General features: G+C 33.7%; 1 protein-coding gene across 1 annotated transcript in view; it reads right to left on the bottom strand.

Moving 5' to 3' along the window:
* Positions 1–311: 311 nt before the first annotated feature.
* Positions 312–15,274, bottom strand: part of LOC140433622 (uncharacterized) — a 46,426-nt gene continuing 31,463 nt past the window's right edge. Inside the window, exons 9-13 of the mRNA XM_072521604.1 lie at positions 9,781–9,985; positions 6,017–6,205; positions 3,731–4,080; positions 2,656–2,930; positions 312–596 (exon numbers count right to left, since the gene is read on the bottom strand). Of these exons, the coding sequence (XP_072377705.1) occupies positions 380–596; positions 2,656–2,930; positions 3,731–4,080; positions 6,017–6,205; positions 9,781–9,985 (1,236 nt within the window). The 3' untranslated portion in view covers positions 312–379. The remainder of the gene's footprint in view (positions 597–2,655; positions 2,931–3,730; positions 4,081–6,016; positions 6,206–9,780; positions 9,986–15,274) is intronic.

The following is a 15,274-nucleotide window of genomic DNA, read 5'->3' as shown; positions in this document are numbered from 1 at the left end:
CGATATCAAAAGAGTCGCAGGACCAATGTGGAAACGCCTAGCACACAACAGGGATGAATGGCGAGAAATGGGAGAGGCCTTTATTCGACAATTCGGATAGAAAAAGGGCTATAAAAAAAAACTCATCAAGCATTATTATTACCACTTTGACTTAAAAAATTGTTTCGATGAGAGATTATTTAATCAAAGTTTACATACTTAGCCAGTTCCAACGTCTGGCTCGCTACTTGTGTTGTAGAAAGAAGACAGTTCACAAAATTAACACTGTGCATATAACTTTATTAACTTATTCTATGTCTACATTATCAACATTTAATCATAAAATAGAGGCCATAGCATTTTCAATTTCATTTATCCAATGAGTAACGTCATTTAGGTTTTAAACATATTTTTGGAATTTGTGCTGAACTATCAATTCTGCCAAACAAAATAAAACACTCAATACAATTCCTATGCCAAAAATCCGAAAAGCGGCGTAACAATCAAGGATTCCTGCGCTTTCGAAATTACTACCCTTACTGTGGCAGACAGGTTTCTTTAGGTAAAGACGATTAGTATTTCTTCTTTGCAATCCTGATTCCAAAATTTTTCTTAACCTGAAAGATAAATATTGGCTAATTAAATACACTGTTCAAAAAAATAAAACAAAAGTAGCAGAAGTTGGTCTTGCTGTTGTTTTATTTTGCTGTGGTCTGTTTTATTCTTGTTTAAATAGAATGAATTTCATACTAGTCCAAAATTGTTTATCGAATATTTATCCAGCATTTGTGAAATCAGTATAGTCATATTATAGTATTATAGACAAAGTAATTATCAACCACATTTACCAAGAAAACCCAAAAATCACCCGGTTTTGACGCCATTCCTTCAGAGTTCATGCTACAATGTAAATATCCAGAAATACGGCTAGCTCTATTTTGTCCGATATTCTTAACAAAAGTAGAATCCCTGATAAAATGAAAAGAGCAAATATTATAGAAATACTGAAATCTGAACAACCATCAAATGACCCGAAAACTATCGCCCAATTGCATTATTAAATATTTTCTCTTATTATTTAAGAATTATATTACGTGAACTTCTTTAGACTGCTATAAAAAAGAATCGCTCTTTATCTACTAAAAAGAATCCAAATAGAACAGGTTGGGTTGTTTCTCAACCCATCTGTATCTACCAAGTCCTTGAACTTACAACATACATTAAGCTGGGTTTCAAAAAATTAAGATATCATCGACTGTGGTGCTACAAAACAGCCGATACAGTGCGTAGTGGAGCAGTGCCAACTCAGAGTTTACGAAGGTATCCACAAGAATTTCCTTTTAGCTACGAATGAAGCTATTTCTTATTTAAGTAAGTTGGATTCTTTTTACGATTATCTAAGAGTCTTTCTTTGATTATCTAACGTTTTTTGTTTATAAAATTCTGTGGAAAATATTATTTTTTCCTGGTTTATATATTGTTCTTCGAATGGGGCTCTTTTTATCGATTAGGAAATCTTCTGAATCTCATCAGTGAGTTTATTATGTTGGTCAAATAAACAACTGCTTTTACTGGGAGGTATTTTAGGTCGCTAACTTCTTTTGGGGATGTGTTTTAGTGGTGGATCTTCTGCTTCTGTAAATCTTCTGTTCTTCGACTTCCTCTTCAAATACAGAGTCTTTTTGTTGGCGACAATTCGGCTACCACTTCGGCCTCTTCGGTGGTGTATACTATGCCGTTTTCTCCATATAGAGGTGACATTGAAATCCTGTCGTTTCTTTTTTTCCATTATTTAGTCTGTTTGCTCTGTTCTTGTCCTCTTGGGCTCTTGTTCTTCTGGCGCTTTTCTTTGCTCTGTTCTTCTCTCTAGCTAGTTCCGTTTGCTCTTGGCTAATATCTCCGAATCTACCTCTGTTGCTGGTATGTTGTTAGTATGTTCCTGTTTCGATGGTAGTGTTATTGTATATGGCTTCTCTTGTAATGTTTTCGAAGTCTAGGACTCTTGCTTCTAGATCTTCTGGGCTTTTTATGGTTGAGTGTCTCCGATTCGCTTATTAGTCCTTTGAAGGTTGGCTACTTTATCTTCTTTTTATTGTAAGTTGCACGATGGACTTCTTCCCATTTGCGAATCTGCAGTAGTATGGGATTATGGTCTCCTCCTCCGTCGTTTAGCGACTGTATTTCTGTCTGGAGTCCTAGATTCTTCGTTACAGCTACTTCTAGATGAGTGGGTAGATTGTTGCCTCCAGGAAAGTGCCTTATGATTGTTGGTTTTTCTGTGTTAAAGAATTGAAAGCTTTCTTCAGCAATTTATCTTCTGATAAATGAAATCAATGAACTCAATGAGATATCACCTACATTGACATTTTAGTTAGAAGGCAGTCAAAATCAAAAATTCATCTCATATTTTTGAGCTTTTTCACCTCTCTCCTAAAACAAGTGATAAAGTAATTATGCTGTCAGTTATCACGAAATGCGCTTGTTGCCTGTCATTAAGTTTGTGACAGGCCAGCTTTTAGCACGATTGGTCGATACATAGCCTTATTTTTCAGGGCCTATCCAATATTTGCTCTCAATCCATACAAATGGATTCGTAACTTTCCAACAACTCTTTCACTTGTTTGATATATTTATTAATTTATTAGGAAAAAGTTTAAATATAAAAAATATACTTACCCTACTTTGATAACCTCTTTATAAGCTGAATTTTTCTTTATGGATAACCAGGGCTCTAGCAGTTTTATAAATTCGATTTCCTTTAAACTACATTTTTCATTTTCATTAAAAGTATCAGCGATTACTTTATAGCCGGTGGAAAGTTCTATGTGAAAACCAAAAAACTCCTTCTGGACTCTAGCTATTCCCTCTTCTTTAGTAAAAAAATTTGGTTTTTGACCTTTCGGTGCCACTTTTTGTTGGTAGATGGCTTTTCTTGTAGGTTCATCAGCAATCTAAAATACAAATATGAAGGAGAATAATATTTAAGTGCTCAACAGTTTTTGAGATTTTTAATTAATATAAAGTGGAGCTAATTAACCCTCGGCATTTCCACACACCACTTAAGAAGTGTATGCTTTACATGCGTTTCTAATACGTTGAGGATACTTTGTTCCTCTCTTAGTTATTATTTTACATAGAAATGCCTTGTAGTTTTACCTCCAAATTATCAAAGAAGTTATTTATGATTTTTTATCAGTATCAGCTCTAGCATATGAAATATTTTGCGCCATCCTCTGAGAAAGTTGCAGATGTCGTCTTAAAAATGATTTACCCATTCCACTCCTGTAGTACTGTATTAATGCATTGGTTAGTAATAAGTGTAGTAGTGTCTGGGGGGTCGGGAGACTAAGACCTAGGAAGCCTTGAAGAAGACATCAAAGAGTATGTCGAAAACTCGGCACAACGACACTCAACGCGGTTCAACCCGGAAGACTGTTGAGTTTAATACTAATTCGTGTAATAGTATTAATCTTAGCTCTAGGTTTAATTGTAGTAACGGCGGAAATCTTTTGGAACACACACACACACACATATATTTATCTATATATATATATATATATATATATATATATATATATATATATATATATATATATATATATATGTATATATATATATATATATATATATATTCCGCGGTCAGATGAATGAAAATTACTAAGTTCTCGGAAAGAAACGCGTTGAGAATTGAAAACTCGACGTTTCGGAACCCATTTTCTAGCCATCATCAAGAGTGATACGGTGGACTTACCTTAAAATAATAATGTGCATAAACAATATCTTCAACTCCCAAACCCATCCTGGAATGTAGTAAATCTTCCAAAGTTTTAATACTCTCCGTGGTGCTTTGCAAAAGGGCTACTATGTTAGCGGAATAGGCGGTGTATAAAAACATAAATGCGATAAATGTAAATACAATGGCAGCTCTGCCAGCATTGCTTTTTGGTTCAGTATCACTACCTTGTTGGGTGATTGCACCAAGCTCCATGACTAGAATATCAAAAAATCCAGGTCGCAAAGGTGTAATGCTGTTTGAGTGGGTTTCTTCGACTTTTAGTTTGAAAACTGGATCTTGCCATTCCCATTTTACTATTAAAAAAACTAAAAAAAAAACAAATAGGAAACTTTTAAAATAAATTAACATTTAAAATATTTTAAATCAATTTACGTGTTAGTTGATAATGCTATTACATCTTACGGTGAAGTAGTTACTCGAGCAACTTGAGCAAAAGATCGGAATAAAACTTCCAGTGGGTTCCAAAGAGGCCTTTAGAGACAGATTATCAACTTATCAACAATAGAGAAGAATATTTTAAAAATTAAAAGAAATTTTAAAAAAGATTGAAGAAACTTCTACAATAAATGAAGAAAATATCGATAAAATCTGAAAAATGTAAATTATATAGAACAAGGATAAGAACAGAAAATTAAAAATAAAAAATTATAAAAACTAATGTACTACCAACGGAAGGTCTATTAACTGGTCAAAAAGGATGCAGTAAATGGTAGTTCGATAGTGATGAAAGAAATATCTGATATGATCTTCAAATTGTCACTGTTTATTGGGAAATCTTGTTCCATTTATCTTAATGTTGAAGAAACAATCCTCTCGATTCTGCAAGAAGTCCAATTGAAAGAAACTTTAAGGTACCCGACCGTTGGCGAGAAGAATGCATCTCCTGATACCCGGAATATGCTGTGTATCACCAGCAAGCCAGAGGGTTTCGACCAACCAAGGCGGATCTGAACAGAATCAGAACAAACTGTGGCAGGTGCTCTGACTCACTTTTTAGGTGGGGCAAAAACTGCGATTGTTGCGATGCTGCAAGACAAACGGTTAAACATCTAGTGGAGGAATGCCCGATGAGATCCTACAATGGCAATCCGTCCGATTTCTTAGTTGCGACCAAAGAGGCAATTGAATATATTTGTCAACTAAATGTTTGATTCTACTTCAGGTACCATGTCCTTTCAGAACGTTGGTTACCATCATAGCTATCTTAATTTTATTTACTGCCACCCTAAAAAGCATACTTGTATCAATACCATACCAATCTCGCAAGTTCTTTAACCATGAAGTTTTTCTTCGTCCTGGACAGCGTTTGCCTGCTATTTTCCCTTGCATATTACTTTGTAGCAATCTTTTTATAATCTGAGTAGTCTTGCTGAGACGTTCCACCCAGGAAACTTTTAAAATTCTTCTATAGCACCACATTTCGAAAGCCACAAATCAATTTAAATCGCTTTTATTCACAGTCCAAGACTCGACACCATAAAGTAAGACCAACAACACGTAGCACTGAAGTAGGAGGATCCTCAATGCCAATTTTAGTTCTCTGTTACATAATACCTTGTACATCCTTCTTAAAGCAACTCTGGTCTGCTCAATCATCATCATTATTCTGGCTTTACAACCTTGTATGGGCCCTAGTCTCTTCAATAATTTCTCTTCAGTCGTCCATATCCATCGCCTTCTTCCACCAAGCGTGTATTCCCATAGTTCTCATATCTTCGATGTTATCAAGGAACCTTGTTCTGGGTTTTCCTCATCTTCTCTGACCAATGAGTCTATCAAAGAGCATTTTTCTAGCTGGCTCATTTTGTTCCATCCGCATTACATGCCATATTCACTTCAGACGTCCTATCTTAATATCTTTTACGATATCTGGTTCCTGGTATATTCTATAAAGTTCGAAGCTGTAACGTCTTCTCCACACTCCATTGTGGCTTACCTGCTCAATTCTGGATCTAATTTTACAGTGACTCTCTGCGTTTATTTGTAAAATTTATTTGTTATTTACTCTTTCTAATTTATTGTCTTCTCTGCTTGTTTACAAAACTTAACTGTGATGTAGCCATTCGCTAAATAAAATAAATATATCCAAGACATAATAAGACAATTTAACGCTAAGGCGATGGCCAACGATTGGATAGAAGAAGAAAAGTATATTTTCTTGACTGCGGTTTGGCGCACCTTGTTGCGTTAAATTATTATATTATATTCTGTATAAATATATGTTCTGTATGTAAATCATACCTGCTATAAATATTATAGGTACTAAAGCAAAGCAGCAATACCATACGTAGGTGTCAAAAGGTAGTGTAAAAACATTTGAGACGTATGACAACGGTGGAGCTTTAAATATAAACTTCATAAAAGTAGGAGCACTGGGTGCTACGTACTCAATTACGTCAAGTCTGTCTAGAGTAAAGAACGAAGCTGTACCTGAAAAATAAAAAAACTATATTTAATTAATGTCTGTATTTTGAGAACGATTTCCGAAGTGAAAATTGAAACGTCAATAAACGTACTTTAACCTTTAATTGTAGCTTATTCCCATTTAAATAGTAGTTATATTTAATTGGCATAGATTTAACTATCACATAGTTGCGGTTGCCACCGTGGCAGTGAAACCAAAAGAAATTGTGTTATTTTCGCCTGTAAAAAACCCGCATATCGAGTTATATATCGGATCGGTAAATTTAGTACTGTAAGAAGAGAATCTCAAAAGAAAGTTCATCAACTGCTTTTTAGCCAACACAGTCAGGTTCGTCCAATGAAGGTATGTGAAAAATATATAAAATAAGTAATTATCGGTGGTTTCTTATGGCTATGTAAAATAAAAATTGCAACTAAAAACAAATTTATATTTTTTTGTTGAGGAGTTTGGCAGTTAATAAGATTTTTACTGAACTTTTTTTGTAATCTTTTTATGTTCGTTCATTTATACAGGGTATTGCTTAAAGAGAGATAAACTAAAAATACTATTGTTTTAAATGGGACACCACTATATTACTTTATTTTCATATTCTACATAAAATTAAAAGATTGAGGTTGGATTTGTTGTTCTATAGGGTGTTCCAAAAGTGGGTAAATATAACAAATAACCCTATAAAACGTACAATATTCTAGACTGAGCGTAGATTTTATAGGCTGTTTTATAAAACGGATGTCCGGATGTTATTGATTAAAAAATGTATTTTTTGCTTACAGATAAGCAATGTGATGACATAGACACTAGGAGTACTGTTAGTGTCACCAGCTCCAGCTCCATATCCACACAGTCCATGCTGCGTAGTTTTGTTAACTCATCATCTAAAGAGGACCAAGAAAATTTAGATCAACTTTTCGCTAGAGATATTTATGCAACAGGGACGCTATTTGCAATTGTTGAAAAAAACAATGGCAATTGTTTTTCAAACAATTAAGACCTTTTAAAATGCCAACACGGTATTTACTTTCAAACAAGTTGCTAGATGCATAGCATGAAAGTGTCGATACAAATATTAAAGTGAAGATTGCTGAATCTTCTGTTCTTGGATTGTAGCTAGATGGTTGGAGTAACCGAAGGAATGAACGAATACTAAACTTTATTATCACCACCCCATCTCCTGTTTTGTTATAAAATTTTGTCTACAGACACTAATCGTCTTACAGTAGAATATATGTCTGAAAAAATATGTGAAGTTTTAGAAGAAATAGGACCCCAAAAATTTCAAGCTGTAGTGGTTGATAATGCTAGTGCCATGGTTAAGGCCAGGAACCTAATTTATGAGAAGTAAAAACATATATCTATTTATGGGTGTATGGTGTATTGTTCACATTTTAAATTTGTTGATTGGTGACATTTCTGAAACAAAAACAATGGCTTCTTTAGAAGAAGAAATTAAAGCCATCATTAAAGAAATCATTAACTCTCACATTTTGTCAGTCACTTGTTGTTTTTGGATCAGGAAGTATATTGGGTAAGGGAATCAAAATTATAATATTTCATAAATCCTATTGTTGACTATATTTCTAAATTAGAGTCAGATAAGCATCGAGTAATTCAGGTAACAGTGTTTTTTTAACTTAGAAAATCATAGACAAAGAACTATCTTCAAGTCCATTATGGAAACAAGAAGAAAAAGCAATAAAAATGTTTGTCTCTAAAAGGAAACAAATGGCAATACATACAATTCATTTGGCAGCGAATATATTGGATCCTAAGTTTAATGGTGTTCATTTAACCAGAGAAGAACAAGTTGAGGGAACTGAGTTTATAGATAAATTAGGCAATTTAAAATATGGTGATGACTCGCCTGAAATAATTGCAGATTTGGCACGTTATCGGTCTAAGGAGGGGTTTTTTGTTAAACCATATGTTGTAAAATCAATGGAAAAACTAGACCCAATCATATGGTAGAAAGGTAACTGTTTCGGAACAAAATTAACTAAAATTGCAATGGATATATTTAGCATGCCTTTATCCAGTACAGCGACTGAAAAAAGTTTCAGTACTAATGGTTTTATCCACTTCTCTAAAAGAAACCGATTTTCTGCTGAATGGGCTGGTAAGGTAACTTTTATTGCTCACAATTTAAAATTGTTACACGTAGACCAATCCATGACTGAGCTAGCGACTCTGTGAAAAACAAACTCCCACAATTTCTCATCAGTACATTGAAATGCAGAATGTAGATGATCAGGATGAGCTAATGATAGAACTAGATTCTGAATCTGACTCCTCGTCTTTTTCAGATAAGATCACCATATCCATTATTTGCTGTTAAGAAGAAAATTTAATATTTTTATCAAATAAATTTTATGTTTTCTGTTGTTTTTTTAATTTTTTATATATAAACAACACTGTTGTTTCGTCTCATAATTTTGTATAAATATAATCTTATGATTCTTAATACCCTTATTCTTAATACCCTAATTCTTAAGAGTCGTATGATTTAACAATATGCTTAAGCTCGTCATAGGGTTCATTCTCAGAAAATTTTCCATATCGAAAATATTCTCCGATTTTTCATTCTTGAGAATTTTCCAACACTAGGTAAATTATTCAATTGGTCTACGCTAATAAGTTAAATAATAAATAATTGATAACAGTTAATATTAAAAACTCATTTCCAGAAAAAAAAATTGTTCAGTAGGAGGTACAGAATGACACCAAACATGACCCCTTTCTCCACCCATGGGGTGGAACAGGGAGACACTTTGAAATTTTAAATAAACATTTGCAGATTCGGATTTTACGTGAAAAAGTCTTAACTAAAATTTTTTTGATTCACCCTAGATGGCGCTGTAATAAAGTTAGAAAAAACAAATACAAATCACAAGTCTACAAACTAATTTTTATGGTACTAAATACAGTCTTCTACGTAAAATGCCAATCTAATAATAAATGGGAGTTTTTATTTAAAATTAAAAAAAAAAGTGGTTCGCCCCCTCCCTCGTTGGGTAGTGGTGGAGGGTCGTGCTTGGTATCATACGATTGATTTTTTAAAATATTGAACACCTATTTTTTGGTTTTTAATTAAATAGTGTATTTTTTAAGATATTAAACCATTTCTATAATTTTCCAAGGGTTGTAGGATAAATCGCATTTTGCCGATTATAGCGCCATCTATCAACAATTTAAAAAATGCACTCAATAAAAGTAACTTATTTTTGTACAAGAAATCAATTATATATTAATCCTGCATCGGAACAGTAGACACTTAGAATAATTAAACAGGCTTGGGTGAGGTTATGTTATGTCGATGAGCAGCTTCAAATGTCCACGCTGCTATGATTAATTGAATTATATGTTACCGATTTATAAGTAAATAAATAGTTATGTTTTGTTAGTCTGTGCTTCATTAAATACAGTCGATAGACTTTTGAAAAATATTAAACATTTTTTTTTTCAGTTTTTCGATCCAATGTAAATTTCGTAAAATATTTGATCGTGCCACTTCTTTTGGCACATCCCGTATAGCTGATATTCGAGGTATATGAGTCACTTACTTATCTTACCTAATGGAACTTACCTCCGATTTCGGCTCTATTTGATTGCAAGTCTCCTATCATTCCGGAATATATAGTGGAATTTCCTTCTTTATATCCCCATGTCGCCTGGAAGATATTCGTAGAAGAAGCATTTAAAGTCGATAATAACAGCCCAACTATAATCCAATTTAGTTTCGATATCGCATCGATGTGTATGTTTCTATAACAAGGTATGGTCCTATAATGCTCTTATATAATGCGATAATTTTTAGATCGTGCTAATAAAATTATTAAAGTAGGCTGAAAATTCGGTACCATAGAAAATATCGTTATAAATATTGTGTGATTTATGACCAATCTAAGATTTGATAACGATATACTGTACTCAAGAATATTAGTAGAACTATTTGGATAAATTTCTGGTAGAAATGTATCCAAGTGTTGCTACACCACTGGTAGCAATTAACTTATACGTCTTAAATTCTACCTAGGTAAATTCTCCAGCAAATTCTCATGAAAGCCGCAAATGTATTCAAAAGATATTTTTACCCACAAATTAACTTTCTCCGACCAATTCCCAAAATTTCCCTGTTTAAAAGAATTCAAAAGGTAGGTTTTACCTACCTCTGTATAGAAATATCGAAGTTGTACCCCGTCACCCCTAAATCCCTTGAAATAGTCAGGCATTGAAAATCAGAATTTTCAGTAGTCAATATAAAATTGTATCCCAGCTGAGCTAGTCGCTTCTTGTTTAGAGTTTTAACTCTCGCATTTTAGTTATTGTTACATAGCTTATAGTTAAAAGATAAACGCTTATTCTTAATCAAGTATATTCATATTGAAGAAAACATCCTTAGTTGAAGAGATAATTATTAGTAACATTATAATCTGTATCAGTGCGCGTGTAGTGTGTCGCTAGTGTAAGGTGGACAGTGATCGGCGGTTTCAATAAAAGAACTTGCGATAAAACTTTGGCTAGATATTAACTTAGTTGTAGTAACATTCAATTATTAAACTACGTATTGTTTAAACTGCTTGTGTTCTTATTTCCCACGCCAGTGGGTGGTCCTTCAAGTTGGAAGTAATTACATTATTTACTACGCTCTAAATAATAGCCAGATCGTCATCCTAATTGTCAATTGTGAACAAATGTCCGTTTAATTCTACCATTTTTGTTGGTCCTTCGAGCCGGATGCGGAACCAGTTGAACCAATTTATCTGCAAGTGATATCTCGCTTTTATTAGAAAACGTTCGCAAAAAATAAAATTTAAGTCCAGTCTAGTTAAAGTTGTTTATCGCCGAGCTAAATAGTTAATTTCAGAACTTTTCGTTGTAAAAACTTAAATCGCGTCGTGAGTGATATATGTGAATCATCAAGTTACGCCACTAAAGAATTGTTCTGGTAGATTACCTGTTTCCAGCTAATCACCATTGGGGTCGTCGAGGAGCGGTGAGCTATTAGTTGATCGGTGAGTTAGTAGTTGATTTGGAAATTCCAAAGAAGGTCGCCAGATATTTTTATCTATTGGTATTGTTAAATTTATTATTTAAACTATTTCATAGAAAATTTTATACTCAAAAGATTCAATCACTATTTCGCTTGCTAAAAGAACCCAAAAAAGAATCAAACATGTCAACAAAATACCGTCAAGGAATTAAAAGAAAATAAAATTGAAAAAGTCAATGAACATATGAATGTAGAACATACAGTAAAACTTCTTTGTGCCGTCTTCTAAAGAAGTTTGGCGATCACTTCTTTGAACGCTTCCCTCTCTTTTGCACCGTGAAATATCTGTTCAAAACTGAGGTTAGTCTAATCTCTAATATTCTCAAGCCTTTTCTTCCCTCTTCCTTGCATGATGACGTGTGGAAGAGAATATTTATCGTTTCGAAGTATGTGGCCCAGATGTGATGTTTTTCTTATTTAAAAATAACAGTAAAACTAGAAAAATGAAATCAGATTAAGAGAATCACTGAAAAATCAGCATGATGCGGCAGATAACAGTAAAACGCTCCAGGGAAAGCATTAACAAAGTATTAAATAAAAGAAAAAATGCGAAATACTTGTAGATTTCAATATGATGGGAGATACTCTGAAAAAAGGATAATGATACGATGATGAGGAGTTTAAAGAAACTTAAAATAAAATATGCAATAAATAAATCTACAGAACAACAAAGTAGGCTTCAAATTAATTATCGCAGAATTAATAAAGTCACCGATGCCTATATGTACCAATATTATGATCATGATGAAATTAAAAAGAAAAAACAAAGATAAACTATTGTAGGAAATATAGTAGTAATAATATGCGAGTACCTGAAATCTTCAAGATGGTTGTAACTATCGGGGTCAGTGATGACATATGACACATTTAAGTTAAAATGGTTCAAATTTTTTCTCTGCTTAAAAAAAGTTACAGTAGAAAATTTCAAAAAGCCTTTTTGTGGTGTCCATTCTACCAAATGGTTTTCAAATACATCCAAGTGATCATCAGAAAGTTTATATAGTGATTTTATTTTGTAAACTGGGTCACTCGTATCGTTTTCACAGCATCGTTTTGGGTGCTCGATTAAATAAATTTGACTGTCTACACGAAAATATAGATTTTTAAAAATGGTGTGGTCAGTTCGACCCCATATTATCCATCTGTATGGTTGATTGAACAGTTGTAATTGGTTGCCCTAAAAAGAAGCAAGAAGTTAAATTAATAAATTAATACATTACAGTAATACAGTAAACTATTTTGTTAACATTGATAAAAAGGGCACAAAGGTTTTCTTTGTATTAAGGAATTTTTGCTGCTTTTTTTTTTAGATCAGACGAGAAATTTTTTTTCTTAACGTTTGGTGTTATGACACCGGTGTACCAAATTCAGACTTAATAACACTAACAACCTTTTTACCGGGTTTTGTCCTTTTTGGGAACCATCTATAAGGCACTGATTATACAGCAGCTTATTGTACATATTACATTTATTCAGGATACTCATTCCAGACTCCTTGGATTCTGTTCGAACATGTACAGGTGTAGTGGATGAAGACATTATGTTTGTGGAGTCAGTTGACAGTATTCAAAAAGTGCTTGTCGGATATAATCTACTTTCTCCCAGTAATACAAAGTATGATTGACCATTTTATATTTTATGCCACTGATTAACAGCTTAAGTTTCCTGAAACAACCTCGTTGTATACAGGTGCCTCTTGATTTGCGCATCATCATCATCATAAGTGGCTCGACAATCCGTTGTGAATCTTGCCTGCTCACAAAGAAGTCACTCCTGTCGATTTCTGGCAACGTCCCTCCATCTTCTGACGCTTAGAATCTGTAGGTCTTCTTCCACATCATCAATCCATCTCCTTCGTGGTCGTCCTCTACTTTTTTTCCCTCTGGTTTTGAAAATCTTAATCTCTTTGTGTATTAGTGATCTGACATCCTAGCAATGTGTCCAGCCCATCTAAGTCTCTGCACTTTAACGATAACGATTAACAATTTCACAATATCTGGATCGAAACTGATATAGTTCAAAGTTGTATCTTCGACGACATAGCCCATTTTCATTTACGGCCCCAAAAATCTTTCTAAGAATTTTTCTCTCAAAAATACCAAGAAGTCTTTCATCATTTTGAGATAAGGTCCACGTTTCAGCCCCATATATCAAAACCGGTCTTATTAAGGTCTTGTATATATTGAGCTTTACTGTACGTTTTATATTTTTATTTTTTAAATGTTTCTGGAGACCGTGAACAATTCTGTTTTTTGGTACCAATTCATTCTGCCATATAAATACCATTAGTTTATGGATTGCTGCAAAAAATTGATCGCTACTTTTGTATACATTTCCGAACAGATTTCATCAATTCCTGGGGCGTTATTGTCTTTAAGTTTTAGGATGGCATTTGACACTTCTTGCCTTATTGGATCTTTACTGTGTAGTTGACGTTGTAGATTTTGTTGATTGTCTATGTTGTAACCTCCTTCAATATCGTTTATATTTAGATGCTCGCTGAAATGTTGTGCCCATCTGTTAAGAACTGAGTTTTATCATGTAGAATTTCACCGTTAGTGTCTTTACACATTTTTAATCATGGTTTAAATTCTCGACGGCTATTATTTAAGGATTTGTAGTATTTCCTCATTTCATTTTTATCGAATAAACTTTGTATCTCATTGAGAGTATTCTGTTTGTATTTGCTCTTCTTACGTCGATGGACACGTTTTTCCTCTCTTCTGAGACGTCTATACTCTTCTTTTTTTTTTCGTGCACAACCTGCGTCGAAGGTTTTTTGATATGCTGCGATCTTTGTATTTGTGGCCATTTCGCACTCATAATCAAACCAATGATTTCTTTTTTCTGATTTGGTTTTGCCCAATATTTTAAACGATTTCTGTAACTCAAGATCTCATATATTTGCCCATAGTTGGTTAATATCTTCTTCTTCTAAGTTTTCTGTCCTTATTTGATCTTATATTTACTATACAAATAGGAAATAGAATACAAATATAATAGGAAATAAATATACAAAAGACAAAAACTCTTATACAGACAAGAACAAGGGGAAATAAACGCCAAATTAGAGTAAAGGACTATGAATCAGTGAAAAGCTTTACATGCGGAAAAGTAGAATTAAATAAAGATGTAATGGAAGAAGCCGAAATTCAAAAAAGGATAATGAAGGGAAACTAAGTCTAGTTCTCGCTGATAGTTACTTATTCAGCTCCAAAACCGTACACCAGAACTGGAAGATTAAATAAACATTCTAAGAAAGTGTAATGTAAACATAGCAAGGAAATAAAGAAGAAAAAAATAAGGGGTAGTTAGCCTAGAAAAAAATAATAATTATTTAAATAATTATTATATATTCCAAATTGAATAAAGAACAAATAATTCGACATAGTTAATGTATACATTTATCATTAAACAAAGAATGAAAACTCGACCTAGTTTAAGTGCATTACACGAGTCTCAAAAATCAGGTCGCCACGGTTGTTTAAAAGAAAAAAAATCATGTTTAAAAACATAGACCTTCGCTGGAAAATAACACCACCGCCTGACCCGGTTTAATCACGGGGACTCAGCAAAAAAATAAAAACTCGACCTTGGTACTGCGATCGGAAATTGAGAATACGGGCTCATAAAAAACGAACGATACGGGCGATCGAAGGCAGTAAGAACGAGGCACCTGAGAGTGCTCCACGCCAGAAGCATGGGCGATCGAGACATACGCAGCCCAGTGAGCGCGCTATTGTAACTCGACGGGGTAGTGTACCGTATAAATGCCGGTATCTGGAGTTTCGAAAGTTCGTGATAGCGCGCGGTACTTCAACAGACTGATCTTGAATTCCAGTAGGACTGAAGGCGTATTCATTAACTAGGGCCTAAATACGCGAAGGTAACTAAGATCTATATACTAACACAAGGAATATATAATAATACGGATTGTCCACCCTTTAATTTCTTGCTTTGTCTCTTCTCGTCTCCTTTCGCACCTGATCGAATCATTATTGGTTATAACTAATATCTTGTTATCTTA

The sequence above is a fragment of the Diabrotica undecimpunctata genome, chromosome 2 (genome assembly GCF_040954645.1).
Source record: "Diabrotica undecimpunctata isolate CICGRU chromosome 2, icDiaUnde3, whole genome shotgun sequence".
Classification (NCBI taxonomy): Eukaryota; Metazoa; Arthropoda; class Insecta; order Coleoptera; family Chrysomelidae; genus Diabrotica; species Diabrotica undecimpunctata.
This window is presented reverse-complemented; position numbering and strand designations above follow the sequence as displayed.